This window comes from Zonotrichia albicollis, chromosome 2 (assembly GCF_047830755.1).
Source record: "Zonotrichia albicollis isolate bZonAlb1 chromosome 2, bZonAlb1.hap1, whole genome shotgun sequence".
NCBI lineage: Eukaryota > Metazoa > Chordata > Aves > Passeriformes > Passerellidae > Zonotrichia > Zonotrichia albicollis.
The window spans coordinates 17,492,673-17,515,291 of record NC_133820.1 but is presented as its reverse complement, the minus strand read 5'-3'; the positions used below and the strand labels follow the sequence as shown (position 1 = coordinate 17,515,291).

Below are 22,619 nucleotides of genomic sequence, written 5' to 3'. Positions count from 1 at the left end.
TTTGTATTCAGGTACCTGCTCTTATGAGCCAGTTCTCCCACCAATTCACAAAAACAGAGGGAATCAAAAGTTTCAGGTTTTAATGTGTTAATAAACAACATTTAAAAAAAAGACACAAAAGGGCTTTCATCAAAAAAAGAAAAACTTAAAAAAACTCAAAAAGAAAATCCAACAAGCCATGACATTTGTAACATTCTCTTACAGTTTAAGTCACATTATTCAGTTGGTAATGTCCAAACAAATTTTCACTACAGTATCTCAAGGCTGTCAAGCAAACCTCAACACAAGCTGTAAAGCCCCATAAATTTTCTCCAATAGCTGCTGCTACAGGTCCTCATTTCTCCTCATTACTGAAATCTCATCAGGCTTGGAGGTTACAGAACTAAGAAAACAGTGTTCCACAAATATGTACATAAAAAATCCAAAGTAAAACAACATTTAAAACAAGTTGAGACCAGTATATTTCCAATCAAGGATTTTTTTTATCCTTTTTAAAATTCAGAGTCAGTCTAGGATAAGCTTGCACTATAAAATTCACAATACTTAATGTGCAAGGTATTTTTAATGAAGAATAAACTTCTTCCAGTTGTACTTCTAACTTCCCTAAGAACACTTGTTTGTTTTCTTACTTGAAATCAGAATTATTAACAAAAAAGAAATCAGTTAATCAAGAAATCAATGCTGTCAAGTTTACAGCCAAATGGCAGAGGAAAGAGGCCAAGTGCCATCCATGGCATATCCCACATTTCCATCGTGGAACCTCCATCACATGGAACTCTACCACACTGTTAGGAATTGCTGCCACTATGAGGGCCACTCATTCTCAGTGAATACCACTGCATAAAATACTGTCTGAGGTTCCCTCCCTCTCACAAGGAGCAATTAGGAACTCAAATTATCCTTATGAGCTTCTTGCATAAGATAATCACTGTCAGAATCCAACTCTTCTTCATCTCCTGGTGTCTCCTCTGCTGCACGTTTCATGCCCCGCTGCTGGGAAATGGCCAAGGCATATTTGATGTTGTAAATGTTCCACTCACAGCTGTAAAAATAAACAGGAAAATGTTGTTTTCCTCCTAAAATCAAAACAACTTTAAAAGAAGGCTGTCTCAAAAGCTTTAATAGCACACTGTCATTCCCCAGATCACTCCAGGTGTTTGATTTGGACTTTCAGGTGTAACAATACTTACAGTTTTGAAACATCTTCAAAGTGACGCTGGATGCTCTTCTGGAGGAACTGAATCACAGGGAGCAGCTTCACTGACCTTGGATGGAGAAAACAGGCAATTTGCAGTGCAATTCATGTGTACATATGGAATCTAGAACTTTTCTATACTCTCAAGATTCTAACAAGCATACAAGTTCAATGCCAGCTTTTAAAGACAATCCTAAAGAAACAAAGGTCTCTGCCCACAATAATTACGCTCAATACAAGTAATATATTGTGAGAAATATTTTTTCTAATGTCCAAGTGCATCTTGAAGAGCTAATTCTGCTTGCTGCAGCAATGACAGTTCCTTTCAGATACTACAAGACTTTCTGAACAAGGGGGAGTTTGTTTTAAATTGTCCTCTTCAAACTCAGCAGGAACAAAAGGAGAGATTTTGTCCCAGTCATTTCAGTAACTAAAACATTAACATCCATGTTGAAGCAAGGAAGAGTTACACAATGCACTGTTTTTTTAAATTGAAGGACTCCTTCTCAGATTACCTTTCATTTAGCCCATTTTAAATTTGTAAATTTGCTTGGTTTTGTTCCTAGAAGTCTAAAATTCCATATTAGGGGTGGGCTGAATAGAATTCACAGACCAGGCCCATGTAGTTCTGAAGTACTCTGCAGGAAGGCAGAGTACTACCAGCTATAATCACAAGCTAGGTCTGTAAAAATGCAATCCGTACCTTCACATCACCTTTCAGTTACATTTAAGATGCATAAATGTTTAAAAACACAACTGCCAAAATCTTGCTATCACTCTTGAAATTGTTATGCAGTTATTGTCTTAGCAACTCAAGTAAGTTTTACCTGTTGTATTTGAAAAATGTTTCTGCAATGTATCTTCACAAATCCAGTAACATATTCCAATTCTGTCACACATACTTTTTAAAATCTTTTTAGACCTTTAAGATCAAGTCCAAACTGTAATTTTTATCATTAGCACAGAAGTTGTAAAACTGAAGTGTTCCAATTGTACTGCATGTATTATCTAGAATGTGAGTAAATGTTAAGTAAAAGCCTTAAACTGACAGGTTTTTAATTTTAATATCCATGTCTGCATTTTGACTTTCATGAGATCTCACTTTGTTTTCAGCTTCTGTCCATGCAGCATAAGCAACTTATGAGCCCAAATAAGATAAAACTCCAAGTGACAAGAGGTCTCAAAAGCAGAGGCCAGGAACTCCAGCAACTTCTCCACATACAGGTCTGGCAGTGATGAACAGACAACATCAACTGTGCAAAAAGGAAAATAAAACCCCATAAACATCCAATAGAGTTGAGTTACTATTTGGAATAACATGAAGGAGACCACAGGAAAGCATAGGGGGAAGAAGAAAGCAGCACTTTGGCAAGTGATGGGTATTTAGTGCTGTATTTCAGGGTACAGTACCACAGTGTCTCAGGGGACAAATGTTCCTCCTTTGAACCTTCCAAAAACTACTGTGTTTAAAAGCAAGAAATTAACTCCTCCCTCTACAAGTTCTTCCTCCTAGCAGAGTACTCTCCTCAGCAGCTCTCCTTCAGAATTTTTACTTCATCCTTTTCTCCTCTTTTCTAAAGTAAAGACTTTATTGTTGCTGCTCCTGACCTCACCCAAATTTCTGTATTCAGTGGAATCAGTTATGCACAACAATCAGAGGCAGTGATACTTGAAAAGACAGCAAAGTCACCTGCCCACACAGGAAGTGTCTGAATGCTGTTAGCAACAGCACAGCACAAAGAAACACTATTTAGAAGCATCCAAACTAATCTTACATATAACTAAATCACTATATATTATATATAACCCACTCTCAAAAACAGCTTCTGCTTAAGAAACAGGGACACAATTATCCTGTTAACAGTGGATTACAACAGCCTCTCCCCAGTTGTACTCTGGCCTTCCAATCATTTTCCAAGCTCTCCACCAGATGTTCTGGAGTATCAATGTCTTTCCTTGTGCTGTCAGTCCCAGAACCAGGCACAGTATTCCTGATGTGGTGCCACAAGTGCTCAACAGACAAGATTCATCACATTCCTCAAACTGCTGATTACATCCTTGCTACTGGTTAATGGACTTCATCACACAGACACAGTGTCTGATTAACTCAGGTTAAACTTGATGTGCCCCTCCAACACCAGCTGACATGCAAAAACTCTGCCTGCACCTCTAGGCCTGATCAAATTCCATGTTGAGAAGTCACTAAATGAGCATGAAGCAGATGGGTAAAATTAAAACATAAATTAACACTGAAAAGTCTGCCTTTACACCTCAATTTGGTTCACACATGTCTGTTTACAGCTAGCTCAGCCTGGTTCCATGGCAGATCCACTCACCTTCACTGCTAGGGACAGCCTCTATCACCTCCTGAATTAATTTCTTCTCATTCAGCTTGAAGGCCATGACAATAGCCATGGTGTATTCCTTCTGACCCAGTGTTTTGTGGATATTGCTGGGTGTGACATCAATATCCAGCTCAAAAGGATCAAAAATTAGCCCAGAGTCCAGTGAATAGAGCAGGAGACCTTCTGTGCTGGTGGCTGCCCAGCTTCGTCCTGAAAGAGAAATAACAATATTTAACAACAAATAAATTGTTCTAGAATGGAAACAGAAGAGTGATGATAATCCTCCAGTACTCTATTCTTTCACATGTTTTAAAAAGAAGGAATAAAAAAAATCCTAAATTAACTGTTGGTACTAACCTGTAGGACAGAATCGCACACAAGTCACTCTTATTTCTGGTTTAAAGTGTCGGTAGCTCATGTCACCTAGAAGAGAAATTTGGGAGTGATTTAACAGATTTATCACAAGTTCACAGTCTAGTTATCAACTCTGACAATGATGTTACCATTAAATAATGTGCAGCATGGTAAAACCTGGCAGAATTCAAGACTGGGTAAGGAAGGCACAGTCCATGTCCAAGAGATCCTACAGCTTAATTGGTGAGACCAAATTTTGTAATCCTGATGTTAAAACTGAGCTAAACAAGTCAAACCCTTCTTACCTGTGGCAAAGGTTCTGATGCACACAAAAGCAGAAACAAAGAGAGCAAAGCCAAAGCCATACCTCTTTTTACTCCAGGAAGAGGGATGGCAACACCTTCATCACCTCCACCGCCTTCATCAATCAGAGCCATGCTGCCAAATTCAGTCATTTTTCTCCGATCTAAGTACTCCTGGAAAGACATGCAAGTTCCATTCACTGCACTGAATCTCTTCTCAAATAGCAGAGCTCAGTTTAGACTGTGCTCTCACATTTTTATAACTTTGTTCTGCTCCAGAGATGCACTGTTTGCTTCCTCAGCTGCAGCCCTGCTCTTTCTGTCCTGCAGGTTCCACTGTGCTAATGCAAGGGCTGTGTGACCAGAACACTGCAAATGAGATTTTAGGGACTTCCCTGGTCCCCCTTAATACCCATCCCCTCCAGGATTCTGTTTCTGCTTGTTCACTTTCTTTCAAGGCAGATGTTGAGCTACACCAGCTCACAGACCATTGCTGACAAGGAATACTTGGAACCCCAGTCAGATACAGCCTGACACGAACAATTACCATCCTTCCTGCTAAGGGGATGGTGAAAAGGGTTACTGGAAATTTTTTCCCTTCTGATGTTTTTCATAATTCACTTTACTTTTGAAGGAATTTAATTTGGTATTTGGCAATATTCAGAAACAGAGTTTATAAAGGTCAGTGATGCTGTTCTGTGTCCACAAAAAAAATCCTTCATTTTTTTGCTAACACAAACTGACACCTGGGGAGTTAGCTTAGTACAAAAGGTTGGTAATTTAAATTTTCACTTCCACTTTAAGTCTAGTGCCAACTAACTTAGTATGCTTGAGAGTTCTGCCCATTCAACACAAGCACACTACAAATCTGGAAGGGTTTCAGGAATTCAGTCTGTTCCAAGAGGAATATTTCCTTCCCCCTCTCCTGCACAAAAATAAACCCATTCTTTAAGAAACATTCATGAATCACTCTTAATGAGATGTTATATCAAAACCAAAGTCTTGTGGGGGTGAGGAAATTTAAAGAAGACTCCTGTGCTCACATACCTCCATTGCATCTAAAGAATGGTTGCATGAAATTTCGAATTTTTTCATAAGAATCTGTTCCTTGACATTATATATACACACAAATTTTGACAATCCACCTGCCAGAATAGATTGACCATCTGCTGAATAGCACAGAGTTGTAAAAGATCTGGTAAAGAAAAAGAGAAAGCAGTTTAATTTCACTGCCACATCTGAGCTAAAAGATATGAGTACAATGTGAAGTCTCAGAAAATAACCACTCCATGGTAAAAGTGGAGATCTTCATTCACACAGTATGCACTTCACACACACATTTACTACAAAGCATCTGGTGCTTTACTATGAATCACAGACAATTTAGAACTTCAACATCTGTATGAAATACTTCCATATTTCTGAATCTGAGTCACAGCTCAGACAAGGAGCTCTACTACTACTACATCATGCATGACACTAAAAGAAGAGCTACAGAAAAACCAATGCCATGGCATGTTGGAAAAGCATGGTTGAGAGCTCACCAGCAAAAAATACTGCTTTTTTCTAAAACTTTTTTCCAAAAGGCTATTTTTCTTTTTTCTTTTTTTTTTGAGTGGAAGCAATATGGAAAAAAAAAAGGGGGGGAAAGAGAAGAATAAAATATTTCTCTAAGATAATTTTTGAGAGCACACAAATTCAGCTTGCATTTAAACATTACTTCACATGCATAGCAACAGGTAATAACCCCCATAATGACTTTCTTTAAAAAATGTAATAGTTTCTACATACTAATTGTTGTACACTACTGTTTCTGTAGAAAGATATCTGCTAAAAACCTAATACATAGGAAACTTAACACCTTGGCCTGAGAAGCTCAATATTATGTTGGCAATCCAAGTTCCTAACAGATGAGAAAGAACAAGTGCTCAGAATGATGCTGAGCAGTCAGAGAACACAGCCAGCTACAAAAGGGAGGCATCTACATGTCAGGCAGGCTTTTAACATTCAGAATGAGGAATATCTGAACAGCAGATGCACTCTGCAATCTCCATGTAGAAAACAAATGGAAAAAACAACTCCAAAGTGACCCAGCATGGCACCCTGTTGTCACTGCAGCCCCCTGCACGTACTTGCCCTTGGCTGCCTGCTTGGCAGTGATTTTATCCAGCTCCTTCCTCCCCATCTGCAGGTCGTGCCTGCCCTCAATGGAGCCAGTCTGCACTGCATTGTCATGGTCCCAAAATGTTATCTGGCCGTTCAAGGCAGCAACTGCCAGCTCCTTGCCATCAGGCCGGAAGGCAACAACAAGAACTGCAAAGAATTAATTAACAGTTAAAAATGCACTCAGATGCTTTTCTAAGAAAAGACCCTAATTCCTCTAGGATCTTATCTCAGCTATTAGAAAAAGTTGAAGAGTAAAAAGTATGACTGTACTTTTTCCCCGTAGACAACATACAAATGTTTAGTTAATTATAAAGCTAGAATTAAAGCATTTATTGCACTATTAACCAAGCACAAGAGTGAAGTCTCTGAACCTTTGATTTCCATTTCCATGAATGAGTCTCTCTGTATTTGACATGTGTTGTTACAAACATATTTTACATAGTGCTTTTATATCTGATAAAGGATGAGAAATGAAATAAAAATTACCATCTGAGTTTATTATAAATGTCTCCTTAGTTTGCCAGCTGTCCAACATATCCCATAATTTCACAGTCTTATCCCAAGAGGCACTGGCTAGAACACACTTCATTGGATTAAAGGACAAGCTGCTGATGGGACCCTCATGACCTGCTAAGACCTAAAAAGAGAAGAAAAAAATAACCTGGAATTAGGTGAAAGAAACTGAAATCTGTGTAGTCTGCATTCAGTAAACTCCAGATACAGCCAATAAACCATGCCTGATGGTAAATAAACCATGCTTGTTGGCACTTTAAGTCTAGTGCCAACTAACTTAGTATGCTTGAGAGTTCTGCCCATTCAACACAAGCACACTATAAATCTGGAAAGAGTTTCAGGAATTCATTTTGAGATCACTTTTGGACCCAGGGCATGATACACACCAGTGATTCTCAACTTTTTATTTCTACAAGTTTTAAAAAAATTCCCTGAAGTGCTACCACGATATAGGCATCTACAACCACTCCTATGCACACACTTTAGGGATGCAGTGTGCCAATTTCCTCCCTCCTTTCAAAACAATCAGACCAATTGTGAAAAACCAAGTCATTGCTCTGAAAATTCATTATTCTGAGAATATTATTATTCTGAGAATAACTCTTGCAGGTGATAACACTTCAGAATAAAAATAAAAATAAAAAACTGAGAATAAGAGTAACAGAGACTTTCATTTTATGGAGTTCCTACTCCTCCAAAAATATCAAGGAAAGAAACTAAACTCAAAACTCTGGAGATGCAATCAAGTATATCCTGAGTTACTGAAGTCATCTCTATTCCATGGCTGTGCCAAATTAAATACGTGAATCACTGAGCTCTTCTACTTGTACAAGATGTACAGGAATGCTTAAGAATTGAAAAATAATTGAAAAATCATGCCCCTGGCTCTGCTCCACCAAAACCCTTCATGAAATCTGTATCAGTCTTAATACAGCCACTACAATTTCTTCATTGCCTGCAGAAAATATGTGGAAAAGAACATCTCTGAACAAGGAGTGAAAGACTTTCATGCCCATGTGTTAGCTCAGCAACACTGGTGTTACTTCATCCCTAGAAAGAGCTCATTACTCAAAAATTTTAACAACTATTTCCCACACAAATTCTGGGTGAGTTCCAGGAAACAAATAAAATTTTTAAAATGCTGAGAGCAACATAGTGTAGCTCCAGTTTTTAAATATAAATATAACAAAACACTTCATGCTGTTTTGAAACCCCCTTGACTAATCCCAAAGTTGCTGAGTATCACCACACTCCACACAGGGTGAAATTCAAGCACTCCCAACACTCTGGGACTTACATCCAGCAGCCTCCCACTCTGCATTGACCAGATGAATATTTCAAAGGAATCCTGGGAACCAGCTGCCACAATCTCACCACTGGAGTCCACAGCTAAACAGGAGAACTGACTTGGTCGTGGAGAGGTAAAAGTACGGAAATTCCGGTACCTGTTAAAAAAGGGAAAAGAAATTATGAGAACATTTTATGTAGATTTATTTAAATGTGTGTTTAACAAGTTTATGTACAGAAGGAGTTCCTTTGTATTGTAAAGACTTCTAAGCTGTGTACAGAAAAAATATTGTTTTTATAAAATTAGATGTGATGCCTCAACATGATTACAAGATTCAAAATGAAAAGCTCTACAGAAATAGGAGACAGAAATACTCAGAGGAGCTTTCTTCTATTAAACAGCATATGTCAATTTTTTAGAAACATGGGCTTGTTTACACACCCCGTTCTGTGCACAGCTGTATTATACTATGGAAAGTGCTTTTTCCCCATTTGAGTAAAGCCAGACAATGATTTTCCTGGATTTCCAGCTTCTTTGAGGAAAGTTCTTCCAGAATTTTCTTCACAGAAACTGGATGGAGTAAGAGCATTTTTAATAACTACCTAAATTTAAATCAAAGGCTGAACCAAAAACCAGTAAGGTAGTTCTGCTCACCCTTATGAGACTTCAAACAAGCAATCAGCAATTTGCTGTATTTTGGGGGGAGTGTGGAAGCTGAGGACTAAATGAGACACAAAAGCTTTCGTGCAGAGTTACCTGTGCAGATCAAAGGCACGCACTGTTCCATCCAGGGAAGCACTCAGGACAACATAACCAGTGGAAGTGAAAGTTACAGCAGTTACACCACTGTTGTGTTCTGTAAAGGTGACAAAACAAAAGCTGCTTGAAGTGTTCCACACTTTCACCTGCAGGACAGACAAGAAAAGCCTTCTCAGAATCGCCATCATCAGTAAAGAGAGAAAATAAGGGTAAGGCAGCAGCAGAGTAAAGAAAATCTAATTATAGAACTCTGCAACAGCATAAAAGACTTCCACTAATAGCAGTCAAGAGGCCACAGCTTATCATTAAACCTCTTTTGCAACATAAAAATCTAAGTGGAGACAGACACAAACAAAGTTGAAACAAAGTTAATAAAGGAAAGTAACACTTGGTGAGCATCTTGAGCTTCCAAGCTTATACTGTCAAATAAGACAGGTGCCAAATTCAAAACCAACTCTAAAGCCATTACAAAAGTTACAATTGAGATGATATTCCAGTTGTTTCAGGTTTTTTTCCCTGAACAAAAATGTTATGCATTTAGCTTTCTGCAGTTTGAGACTTCTCGGTTTGGGCCAATTTTCATTCTGAATGGCAGAAAGTGGCAGATCTTATCTGTCATTGAAAAGTTTTGATAGGAAATCAGCTACTACTGTTGTCCCATTTATGTGCCAAGACATTGTGGCAAAACACCTTTTAAAATAACAGCACCTGTACACACAGCCTATCATTTCAATGCAAGTCATACATGAAAAGCCAATTTTTCTCTTAAATAACAAGCTTCTGGAATTGCACATTTAAACAAAGAATTACACTTGCATAAATCATTTGAATTCATGTCAAAAAACAATTAGTAGAAGAGCAAGAAGCTGGGTGGCTGGAGTTCATTCATCCCAAGATATCATGGGACCATAAATAAACTAACATTGATGAATTAGTTACTTTTGCATTTATGGTGACTGGACCTGTAATAATTAAAAATCAACTGTTAGAAAGCATAAGTGATGCAATTTGTAGCCACAGGGAGCAACAAAAGAAAATATATATAATCTAGAGAGAAAAATCAAAACATTTAAGGAAAGAGAGGATAAAAATTTATCTCTTTATAGTAAGAAAAATATGTACCAATTACAGTAACAGAACTTTCTACATAAGATGGAAAGTCAAGCTGCTTAGTACATTATTAAAAGCTCACATTCCAGCAATATTTGCCATCACTTACTTTGCCATCCTCCCCTCCAGTTACTATGTACTGTCCATCTGGAGAATATGCCAAGGAAACCATGCTGTTGAAATGGCCCTGCTGCTTCAGCACGTAGGACTCACTCTGCCATTCCCACACCAGGAGCTGACCCAGACCTGTAAGCACAGCAGGATTAACCACAGCCACCAACACAATGCAAATGCAGGCCACAAAACACACACTGGCAAGCAACAGCAAAAAAAACAATCCAAAACAAACCAAAGGTTAATGCAGACAGGCTGCATCTTTCAGTCCTACTAGGAGCTTTTTCCTTTTGTAACTTCAAGGCAATTTCCCCAAAAATTTCCTCCATAAGCTGTTACATGGAATAATGTTTTCAATACTACAACAGCAATGCTATCAACCAGTTGATAAATGAGCTGGAAAGAAAAGCAGGGCTGAATATAAAAGTAAAATTTTGGGTTTCATGCAAACCGTTATGGACAGAGTAGGAATGCTGGAACATCCAGGCAGGTTTGTAAAATGCCAAGGGCAACATGTGGCAAAGAAAGAACAGCCCAGAATGAAAGCAGAAATTAACTACAGGGGATCTGGGGTCTCCCTAACTCTGTTAAAAGCCTTCCTATATAAAATATAGGAAGTATAAAAAATATAGGAAGTGTTTTTTCCTGTATCAATAAAATATTTTCCTAAATCATCAGAATTCTGTGAGAGATTAATCAGTGATATTTTCTTTACTATACCTAGACACCACAGATATGAGACCATCAATTATTTCACATTTGGAGTCAAAACTAGCAAGAGGAATTTGGGCCTCATGTCCACCACATTCCTTATTTTTCCCATGAACACAGACCAAAAAAAGCCTGACAAACCTGAACATCCAAAGGCAATCCAGTCACCAGTGCAGTTGATAGAAATAGAAGCTATCCTTTGGTCTGAAATACTGAAGTAAAGAGAATTAACCAATAAACAAGCTTGTGTGATAAAACTTCAAGTCTAATATTTATCAAGGCTGTTCAAGCAAGTTGTTTGATTGTTTTACTGAACTTCTGTACCACTGTAACACCAAAAAACACAAAGTTCATTCCTTTGTTCCACTCCAACCATCAAATATTCCTTATTCAGAATGAAGGCAGAATATCTGCATCCCAAAAATGTACTTGCCAACAGAGTGAAACTCCCCAAGTTTAAGAAAATAAAATAGGGGCCTTTTTGTACATGGAAATTGTCTATAGTTATGGAAAAGAATCTGATTTGATTTCTCAATTTATACACAATTTACAGATAATTTTCCATATGCGGAACTTTCCAGCTAATATTTTCTACAAAGAAACTGAAAATATTAAAATGGACAGAGTTAAAGAAGTGTGACCAACAACCAGGAATTCCTAAATAGTTTCCTTATTCAAACCTCACTTTGCCAGAATAAGGAGTGGAATTATACGGTATTTATTACATAAATTTATGGTCCTGCCTTTCCAGAAATTACAGTCATGTTTTAAGATTTTTGTGCTCTTTTTATTCATCCTTCACTGTTTAACATGATGTGTTCTCAATCAAACAAACATGAAACCCCTGCAAAAAAACTATTCCTTTCCCATACAAAAACCAAACTAAATATAGTGAGAAGCCCATGGCTCACCTCAAGGAGTGGATCAGATTGAAATCTGGAAGTTCATGTAGGTGAAAAACTCCAGAGGCAAAACCAGTGACTAGAAGATGTGTTTTCTTGTGATAGGCTGCAGCTGTCAGGTTATTAAAATCTCCTTCTTTATTGAAAAAATACCTGGCACCCAAGAAACAAGAAAAAAGGTGAATGGTGAAGAACAGGATGTTGTCAGAGCTGCATCTCCAAGCAGCTCATCAAAGAGACTGATGAGCCACCTTTATGTCATCTCCTGAAGTCAACCAACCCCTTCTGGCAAGAAACCAAAGCCTCAAGACTCACAGAGGGTACTGTAGTAAAGATCCCATTTACAATTTCTGAGTTCCAAACAATGGCACACCATTGAGTCTTTCTTACACTGTTAAAATTGCACTTGTTATTCTGAAGGTGAAAGGTGGTGCCCATCATATAATCAAGGTAAGACAGACAGTAGTTCTGCCAGAACTACTTAAAATGGGATGTGCAGTAAATTTCTACATCCTAGACAGTTTTATACTGCTTTGAATAAGTTATAACAGATGAAAAAAAAGCCCAGTACAATAAATCCCCATTACTACTTTGATTTTTGGTAACTGAAAATCACTTACTTGGCAACACGTGAATATTTAACTTTATTTCTAGTCTCTTCTTCACTTGGATCAGCTTTCCCATGAATTTCTTCACCCTTGGGCTCTTCAAGCAGCTCTTCATCATCTTCTGCTGCCTCCTTTTCCTTTGCTGCTTTTTTAGGGGGCATGGGCTTCAAACCATCCAGCTCAGTGTCACACTGCCACACACACAGAGCTGCATCCTGGCTAATTGTGTACAGCTAGAATACAAACACACAAATTATTTTTGTCCAATATCCATGCTCTGTGCTCTGCAGAAATATGAATATGGACTTGCAGAAGGGTTAAAAAAGTGTGCATTCTATTCTCAGGATAGACTCCAAGGTGCTTTGAACTGGGAGTTTTACTTGTCCTGAGAACTGATGAAATATCTGCCTGCCCCCAGAAAAATTTTGCAAGGACCAAAGACAACTTGATAACCAGTGAGCATCACAGCTAAACTACATCATTTTTTCACATTTAAAGCTATAATGGTTTGGGTAAACAAATTTAAACACATAATTATGGCAGAGCAATCAAAAGACACTTCTGTATTTTCTAAATTCTGAGATATTGTCAAAACAGCCACCTACGGATAAGTTCTGTTTCCACTATTGTACATTCAGGTGTGTTGTGTGATTATACATACATCCAGGCTGTTCTCTTCAAAAAAGCAGGCAACTATGACATCCTTATGGCCTCCAAGGGAGTAGTAGATCAGGTTTGCCCATCGTTCTGCTCCAAACACCCACGTAGACATGTCCTTGCTCCCCACTGCAAAGCACCTGCAACAGAAAAACAGAAAAGAAAATCAGAACACTGGGCTGCAAAACTCTTCCCTGGGTGGAGAATGTTCTGAGCTCAAATCCAGCAGTCACCACTTTAATTTTACTAACAAGAGTTGTAAATTGTGACTGGTGACTGCAGCAGAGGTAGAAGGGGCTAAAATACATAAAAAGTCAACCCTGCTCACAATCCTAAGATCTGTTCCTTTTATGAATTACTATGCATTTTCAAATAAGAAAACTGTTGATTCCCATTCTTTATACTTTCTGGTCTGCCTAATTATATTTTTTAATTAAAGACACAATTTTTAAAGCTAGTACAATACTTCAGAGGAAATGCAAAGTGCATTGAAATATCAACATGTGCAGGTAAACAACTTCAGTTTAACAACTCACTTGGAATCATCAGTCCAGTCAATACAAGTTGTTTCATCATATGGGCCATAGTAGGTTTTGTCCAGAACAAATGCATTAAATTCTCTTTTCTTCCCAGGAGCATGGTACAGGTAAGCAAGATTGTCTTTTGTAACCACAAATTTCCTGGCATAAGGGGGGGAAAAAGACATAACTGCACACAAAGCTGATAAAGCAAACAACTGCTCAGTATAGACTGCAATACAATGAAGCAATATAATAATAAAGAGGTTCCTGCACTACTGAAACAATAAAAATTGACTGCTTTTCAATGAAAAACAAAGTATTTGCGGACTGATATTATCTCCCAACTTAAACATTATAAAAGAGAAAGCCTTCAGTAAAAATCACTGCAGTTGAATAATGAAATTCTTATTCTCAAAGCCCCAAAACAGAAGGAAAAGTTCAAACACTCAAACCAGGATATTCTATTTCCAAGGCTTTGCTTTCCTCCTTTTCTTCCCTTCTCAATTTTACAAAGTGACCCTGATCAGCTCAAAATCTCCCCTCACTCATGAACAGGAAAAATTCCTAGATTGGTTAGGATGTCATCATAACCACAACTTTCAGTCTATGGGGCAATTCCTGCTGTTTTGTTCTGAAGCATGCACTTTACTTACTTGCCATCAGGGGAAAAGCTGACACTGTGAACTGGTTTGTGAAAATAAAACTGATGTATCACACATTTCCCAATCAAACTCACAAGCAGGGCAGCTCCCTCTGTAAGGGCAGAAAAAAGGATCATGAGAATAACTGAGCTCCCAAAGAAATCATAACCCTAGAAAACATTATTTTCTTCAAGAGGAGGGGGAAAAACTTTTCAAGACAGTGTGGTTAATATTATTAAAATGAAAAAAAAAATACAATCCAAATTATGAGACACTATACAAAGTCTGTAAAAAAGTTCTGTAAATAAAGATACTTTACCCAAAAATTATAATGCAATTTCTAAAGCATACCACTTCCAACTTTGTGTTAAGGTTGAACACCTAACACCTAATACAGATTTCCTTCCCAAAAGGCTGCATTTTTACTGAATTCTTTTACAAAACAGATGTCTCTCTGTGCAAGTACCTTCATCAACTAGAATGGCAAGGCTTCCATCTGGAGAGAGCCCCACGCACACAATATTGAGCCGTGTAGCCAAGGGCAACGTCTCACACTTGTTACTGCAACAAAAACACACAACAGTAAAATGGGGACGGGAATGCAGGAAGAACATCAGTGTCAGTAAAATATGGTTTGATACCTTTGGCAAGCCCATAGACAAAATTTAATGTAAAACCCTGACAACTTTGTTCAGCTGTCACAATCTCATGAACACCAAGTAGGTGGGTTGTTCTGTGCAGGGCCAGGAGCTGCACTCGATGATCCTTTCAGTCCAGCATGGTCTATAATTCTGCATAACAGAATTATAATTCCAGGTTCCTGAGTGGAATGCAGGCACAGGGAGCATAAATAACAGAATTATAATTTCAGGCTCCAGGATGGTCTGTAATTCTGCATAACAGATTTATAATTCCAGGTTCCTGACTGGAACAGAGGCACAGGGAGCATCGATCACAACTCTAGCACACACGAAAGGCTGCTGATGCTCTAATTTTTGTTATATACAATACAGAGGCACACAAAGAAACCATACAACTAAATCAAACACAAATCTATTTCTTCCCTTTTCTTTTTCCCTCTAAAACACACCTTTACATAATTCCTCTGCTATTCTCCACACGAGTGTACGTGCACAACACCGTGACAGGTATTCCATCAGGTATTCCATCAGGCAGCCTTCTAGCTTTTAACGCTAAAGCAGACCCTTCCCAGGATATTTTAGCAGGCCGAGCATCCCGGACAGCCCCATGGATCGGGCTCCAAAACGTCCTCAGAGCTTTATTCCCCCCGAAACCCCCGCCCTGTGTGCCCTTCCCGCCCCTCGCCGCTCTCACTTCTTGAGGTCGAACAGGGAGATCCTGTTGCCAACGGGGCTGAGCAGGGAGTTGCCATCGCGGGTGAAGCTGAGGTTGCCGCGGCGGTACACGGTGCCCAGCAGGCCAGAGAACTGCGGGGGCAGGAAAGGGCAGCGTTAGAGGGGCTGCGGAGATGGGGATCGGGGGGAGAGGATGGGGAGATGGTGCTGGGGATCGGGGGCTGCCCCCGGCCCGCGCTCACCCGGTACGCGAAGCGCATGGCGGCCACACGTGGGGAGCGCGGCCGCGGAACTGCGGCACCCAGGGGCGGGAACGAGGGGAAGGGAAGGAAGGGAGCAGAGAGGGAGGGACTGGGAGGAGAGAGGGAGGAGAAAAGGAGGAGAAAGGGAGGAGAAAGAGAAAGGGACGGGCTGACACGGGCTGTATTATACTATGGGGAATATATTATCCTGTGGGCTGCCGCTCCCGGGCCGTGGCATCGCTCTGCCCTTCCCCAGCCACGGTATCGCCACCCCCCCCAGCCGCTCCCGGTCCTCCCCAGCAGCCGCCAGGAGCTAGGGGAGCTCTGGTTCTTTTTAGTAAATATATTACGGTATTTATACTTTTTAGTATAAATGCCTTGGAGTGGCTGTGAGAGCTGGGCCTGTTTATTCTGGAGAAGAGAGGGCTGAGAGAGTTTATCAATCCATATCAGTATACCCAAGGTGGGTGTCAGAGGATGTTGCCAGGCTCTTTTCAGTGGTGGCCAGCATCAGAATGAGGAGCAGTGGCTGTAAAATAAAACACAAGGAGTTTCACCTCAACGTGAGGAAGAATTTGTTTACGTTGAGGGTGGCAGAGCTCTGGAACAGCTGCTGAGGGAGGACACAGAGTTCCCTTTCTGGAGACATTCCAGAGCCACCTGATGTGCTCTGTGTCACTGCTCTGGGTGACCCTGCCTTGGCAGGAATAGACTGGTCACTCCAACCCTGACTATTCCGAGATTCTGTAATTAGAATGCAACAAACGCTGAATGCCCGGTGCACAGATGTGAGAGGTTTATTTTAAAGCAGTTTTGTTGCAGTGGAAAGGATGTTGATGGCTAGTTTGATTGTTTTCAATGAAAGTGTAAAAATATCACTAAGAAAATACTTAAGGAAAAGAAAGAAAGGGAAAGAATGGGTAAGAGTAGATAGTGGAAACAACACCACCCATGGATTTAGTGATGAGACTTGAGTGTTTATGTTTCAATGTCCCTTGGTCAGAGAGATGGTCACAGTCTCGATCCTTTGGGGATGGGGGCCCACAGAACAAAAAGTTCCCCAGATTATGTACAGTCAGATCAGCATTGGAACACCCAGATCCCTCCCCAGGAAGGGAATTCTTTATGTCTGACACAAGGTACACAGCACCTGCTGAGCGAGAGTTCCAGAGGGTGTCAGGGGCTGCTTTGGGGTCCTTGGTGGTCTCAGTCCCCCTCTCTTGGTCTTGCCTGCTCCATGACCCCACTTCTGCACCCGCACTGGGGCTTGTGTGGCCACCATGGACCTGAACAGCAAAACTGGCACCAGAAAGATGCTGCCCTACCTTGGTGTTTCCCATTTGAATGGTAATTGGTGTTTGAGGCTTAGCAATCCATTAAATCCTTACTGTCTGTGCTCCTTCAGCTGGGTCCTTGGATCACCCACAGGTGTTAGTGTTGCAAAATGTGGAATATGTCAAAATTAAGTCAGGATGTTCTTTGATGGTTGATCTTTGTATACTTCCAAGCCTAATCAGCAAGGAAGGAGAATTAATTGGTAGTACAAATAGCAGTGTCCCTTAGTTATGGATATCCTAATGAGCTGATGAGCTCATTATAACTAATGAGCTTTAAGGATGCAGTAAATCGAGATATGAATGTGTGTCTTATGTATATGTTGCTAACCTGGCAAAGACTCAGGTCCAGGTATCCTATAACTGATTGTATTATAATAATAATGCATAATTATTATTGTTAATATAATAATTATAGTAAACAACTTATTATAATACTAAAAGTCAGACCTACAGGGCAAAAAGACCCTGCCCAGGTAAAGACTCTTCCCTGGAGGATGCACAGAAATCAGAAATAATTTCCACAATTTGTGTGGAAATTACTAACCATTCATAATAGAGGGGCTCTACCTGGGAGGTTGCCAACACTGAATTTCTGTGTATAAATAACAGCAGGAAAAGTCTGGAGGGGTGTGCTGGATTTGTGGAATACTGTGGAGGCTCCAGGTTTGGGCAACTCCGAAATAAATAAATAAGCAATGTCTCTCTTGAGTGTGCAATTGCACACCAGGTAACAAACCTGATTTTGGCAGACAAAAGCAGCTTTGGTTAAAACAGATGAAGCAATCACTTCTCTAGACCAAAGAGAACTCACAGAGCAGAGAAGGTGATTTCTTTTTAAAACATGTATATTTAGAACTGTAACGCTTACAATTTCATTAAACAATCTTAGTACAATGTGTTTGATCTAACAGTATATTACAGAACAATGTGAAAAATGATTTAATAGCAAACCATGAAAATGGAATTAATAATACCTGCAGTGTCAAAGTCACTAACTTGTTACCTTTTCCAGTCAGAGAATCCCAGCAGTCATTCGCACTAAATGATGCTTTGGGTTTTATCCAGAATAAAATGGTATGATTTCCACAGAGAAAGGGCATTCCTTCACAGAAAGAAGATGCATAATAAGAACATTTTCAGCTAGCAGGTCTACTTTATACATCTAATTAGAATTTTAAATAAAAAATAAAATTAAAGTAAAATGTTTAGACCAGTGCAGGGTGCCTATTCCTTTTTCAACTTATTTGTGATTCTTCTTTCAAAGAGGGGTTGTTTTTTTATTTCCCCTTTGTAATTTAGCAGAAGAAAAGCAAATAATAACAATGAGTTTGTCTAATGAGCAGCTCCTCACTTCAGTTTTGCTGACAAGTGTTTGACATGGGACTGTTTCCTCTGTGGAGTCTGTTGACAACGCACCATTATAGATCTGCAAGTAGAAAAGGTCATTCTCACATTAAATGCACAAGTTTCAATATCAGAAGCAGGACATCAGAAGAAGTTGTAATTTTTCCAGTCACAGGTGAATTTGCAACATTCACAAAAATTACACTTTTTTTTTTTACATTTTTTGTATTTACATTTCAGATATAAATAATGAAATTCTTTAAGTTACATGTTTTAACTTTGCTTCACGATTATTCTACATCTGCAAGCTTTCCTGTATCAAACCAACCTCCTTCTTTCATCATGAATGCACAAGTCTGGCCTCTAATCAGTAATAATTACACTAAGCCTTTATGATGAAAGGTTGACTGTTCAAGTATCACATCATAGTGAAATTTTTGCCCCAACTTCAAAATTGAGGCAGCAAACCAAGCCACTTGGAAATGGTAATAAAAGAAATTAATCTGGGAACTCAATAAGCCAAATAATTTATTATTAAATCCTATCAATATCTTTCTTTGGTAAGAAATATGCAAGAGGATAACCCAAAGCCCACCCCCAAAAAAAAAAATCATATATGTGACATCACAGTGTCTACTCTGTGAAGGAGAAAGCCTCAGAAAAATAAGGAATTTTGTTCAGTTAAGATTGTTTATAGCAGTAGCTCTTCCATGCATCTAAGTATGCAAATGATGGAAGTTTAATATAAAATTGCAATGGCAGGAATTAACAATGATCAAACAAACAAAATAAAAGCAAACCAGAAAAGCAACTGTTACACCAGTGAATGTGTTGTTGTATGCTCTGTTATGTTTCTGGCACATGTGTGGAAAAGCCTGTAAATTATTACAAAAAAATTCAAGATTTGGATAATTACATCATCCAACTCTACATTCTAAAATATGTAGGAAGCATGAAACAAATCTCTCAGCTGCCCAACAAAAATAAAGAAGTGGTCCAAAGATTTGGATTTTTTTGCTTTTTGTTGCCCTGTGTTGGTTGTTGTGATGCAGGGATGTGACTGCAGGAAGAAAACCCAACAGCTGACACGAAACATACTAAAGTGGCAATATAAACTAGCTGACACAAGGCTCACTGTACATTGAAATTGATACAATTGTCTGCTGCTTCCACGGCCAGTACACGCCTGGAGTTAATGTTGCAACGAGGACTGAGCAGGTCATTATCCCATAAAGTGCTTTCAGATCCAGTTCCTAAGGGGTTCCTGGTGTCACTCCGAGCTGTCACGTGACGTTGACCTCCAGAACGTGGTCGTCCTTGCTGGGAATGACCAGGATTTGCATCCCTGTGCTGCTGTTGAAGACCTGGCCCGGGGAGAAGGGCTGGAGCCGGGGCATGGGCAGCCCCTTGTGCTCCCCGCTGGCTGTGGAGTGCAGGCTGCCCCTGCTCCTGATGCTGCTGCTGTCAGCCTGCTCGTCCACATTCTTGTCCACAGACAGGTTATCATTTTCAATCCAGCTATCTGTTTGGAAACAAAAGGAAAAACAGAGCTTTATTCTACCAATTAAGTCTAAAAGGTCATTTCAGAGCTCTGACAGTCAGCTTAACACATATTCAGAGTTATTGATCATCTCCGCTGAGGTAGCAGTCTGTGCACACTTTTGGCCAGCTCCAGATGTAACAGAGTGAATTTTACTGGTTCAGAATTTCAGTATTTAAGATTTCAATAGCATGACCTGTCACAAGCTAGAAGGATGCACACTGGCTGCCCCATTGACAAAACGTTCTGTTGCTTCTCTGAGTGAATTTCTACCTGTCACAAGCTAGAAGGATGCACACTGACTGCTCCATTGACAAAAGCTATATTGTTTCTATGAGCGAATTTTCACTCAGTACAGATAAATACTCTACATGGCTGTGGTAATTTCAACTCTGCATCTAACTGAATGGCCCATGTTTACAGCAGTTCTTTTATTTCACATTCAATCCCTTGAAAACAGGGAAAAAATCTCAAAGCTAATGAAGACACACACCATTTAGAGAAAATGGAACCTCAGGATTAGAGGGTTATCAAACAGTTTTCACTTGATTATAAATCCAATGACAACTCATTTGCATACTAATCTTTAAAGGAAACATAAGAGAACAATGCATTTATTATTCCTCCTCAAAAATTTAGGTGGCAACCCAAATTCAAAGCTCCCCTTAGAGCAAGTTTGAATTTAGGACTGTGTGTGAAGGTAGCAAAGACACCTGTGAGTACCTGGTTCATGTATTGTCAGTGTATCTCTTGCTTTGCTTTTCTCTTTACAAGAACAGAGGAAAAGCAGAGTAATTTCTGTAAATAGCCACATGATCAAAATGGCCTTACCAGCATCAAGCTGCATGGAGTGAGCAGAATGGTGAGGGAGGTATTTAAACAATCTGACATCAGGGAAAGGCAGATGCCCAGCAAACAGTGGCATCACTTCCATGTGCACTTTGTGAGTTGCTCGAGGTGCTACAGGCATAGAAATCACTCCAGAGCTTTTTCCACAGACTGCCCAGTTACTGCTGTTGTCAACAACTGCAAGAATAAAGAGAAAACACTATAAAGTTCTTCTGTGAAAAATGGAACTCAGGATAGTTTTAGAGCACTTTGAAAATCTACATTTTAGCAACATCTAAAAGCCCACCAGATTTTATGTGTGAAGAGCTGTGCAAGGTAAGAAAACAGCCCTACACAGAGGGGACCACAGTTGGACCACAAGCATGTATCCATCCAGTCTGAAGAACATTTCTACTCCACTGGAAGGCAGATTAATGAGGGGAAAATAAAATATTCCCAGTCTTGCAAAATGTAAACTGCTTTACCCACAAGCAGCTGTACCCACAATAAAGGAATTTATGCCACAGCGAGTCTGGCAAATGTCATTGTCAAGAAAAAATTAGGGGGAAATTTATTAAAATGCTTAAGAAAAATAGTCTTACCTTCATACATAAGTTTTGTTGTGCAATATCCATCTGATTCTGTTAATGCTTCATCTCTGTCAACCTCAGAGAGCTCCACAAGCCGGGTGATGGACACCTCTAAGGAGCAGAGTGAGCCTGTTTTACAGTACTCTGCATCCAAGGGTGGGAAGATTTCAGTTTTCACATGGTACAATGTCTGTCAGGAAGAAAACAGCTGTTATCAAGGAAAAAGGGCTTTTATTTGTGTTTAAAGTGAACTGGACAATGGGTACAGTACCAACTTTACACATAACAGACACATCATGTTACATCTTCTTAATGCAAGAATCCCTTATAAGTAATGTTCACTTCATTTTCTTGCTCAGTTTAATAAAATCATAGAACATGGAATCCTGGAATGCTGTGCAATAGTAGGGGCCTTAAAGATCATCTGGGTCCAACCTGCCATGGGCAGGGACATCTTCCAGTACAACAAATCAAACTTGATTCAACCTATTTTTGATACCAACAGTGAAAATATCATTTTTTCCTTCACTTCTGTACTTTAACACAGCCTTTCAATGCTCCTAAATAGCCACCAATCTTACTATTTAAACAATTTTTATCAGTTTCTTAGTTCCTCCCTTTACAGACACATCACTCAGATTCTGAGTAATACAGAACTACTTCATCCCTCCTCCTGTCATAGTCCCTGGAATAACAGTGCCCACATTAAAGAACTGATTTTTAATTCCTACAAAATTAAATTTCTACCAGAAAACCCCCACTGTTTCACACAGGTAGTTGTCTTTAAAAACTCCAGAAAGATGCTGATAGAGGAGCCAAAAATGCTTGTTACATGGCAGTAGGCAAACAAACACCTGAAATGTTGCTCAATGACAGTTTGCAACAAGCAGGTAGAAACACTGAAAACAGACAAAAGGATTTAAAAAACAAGAGTCTCCTCATGATGCTGCTTTTCACCCAAGCATCACAAAGGGGAACACTGAGTTTAGAGATGAGATTAAATAATGTTGATAAAACTTCCTATTAAAGGAATTCTACCTAGCCTATAAGCTTCCTAGCTGATCAAAGGAATAAAATGTTTGTCCATAAATGGGAAGAAGAATATTTCAGATAATGGCCTAGAAAACCCTAAATATTTCATTAGAGGAGCTCATCTCAAGCACTGCAAAAAACTACTCAGATGCTTTCAATAGCAAAGATATTTTGGAAATTGCAATTTGCTGTGGAGAGCACAAT

General features: G+C 39.4%; 2 protein-coding genes across 2 annotated transcripts in view; both read right to left on the bottom strand.

Annotated features, from left to right (window-relative positions):
- Positions 1-62: 62 nt before the first annotated feature.
- Positions 63-15,865, bottom strand: PWP2 (PWP2 small subunit processome component). Its single transcript, XM_005489004.4, has 21 exons — positions 15,745-15,865; positions 15,522-15,634; positions 14,653-14,747; positions 14,199-14,298; positions 13,561-13,704; positions 13,029-13,164; positions 12,380-12,600; positions 11,769-11,912; positions 10,999-11,069; positions 10,142-10,278; positions 8,920-9,068; positions 8,173-8,320; positions 6,849-6,999; positions 6,329-6,509; positions 5,244-5,391; positions 4,262-4,370; positions 3,898-3,963; positions 3,532-3,750; positions 2,298-2,448; positions 1,191-1,265; positions 63-1,042 (listed from the first exon to the last, which is right to left on the bottom strand). Exons 1-21 carry the CDS (start codon positions 15,760-15,762, stop codon positions 883-885), a joined length of 2,736 nt encoding a protein of 911 aa, XP_005489061.3. The 5' UTR covers positions 15,763-15,865; the 3' UTR covers positions 63-882.
- A 2,043-nt stretch (positions 15,866-17,908) lies between these two features.
- Positions 17,909-22,619, bottom strand: part of TRAPPC10 (trafficking protein particle complex subunit 10) — a 38,779-nt gene continuing 34,068 nt past the window's right edge. The window contains exons 21-23 of the mRNA XM_074534487.1: positions 21,396-21,573; positions 20,797-20,991; positions 17,909-19,947 (exon numbers count right to left, since the gene is read on the bottom strand). Coding sequence (XP_074390588.1) covers positions 19,709-19,947; positions 20,797-20,991; positions 21,396-21,573 — 612 coding nt within the window. The 3' untranslated portion in view covers positions 17,909-19,708. The remainder of the gene's footprint in view (positions 19,948-20,796; positions 20,992-21,395; positions 21,574-22,619) is intronic.

Coding starts and splice junctions, on each gene's coding strand:
- PWP2 (XM_005489004.4), bottom strand. Junction 9,069..10,141: donor CTGGAGGGGAGGATGGCAAA/GTAAGTGATGGC, acceptor TCTGTCCTGCAG/GTGAAAGTGTGGAACACTTC. Junction 4,371..5,243: donor ATTCTTTAGATGCAATGGAG/GTATGTGAGCAC, acceptor ATGTCTTTCCAG/GAGTACTTAGATCGGAGAAA.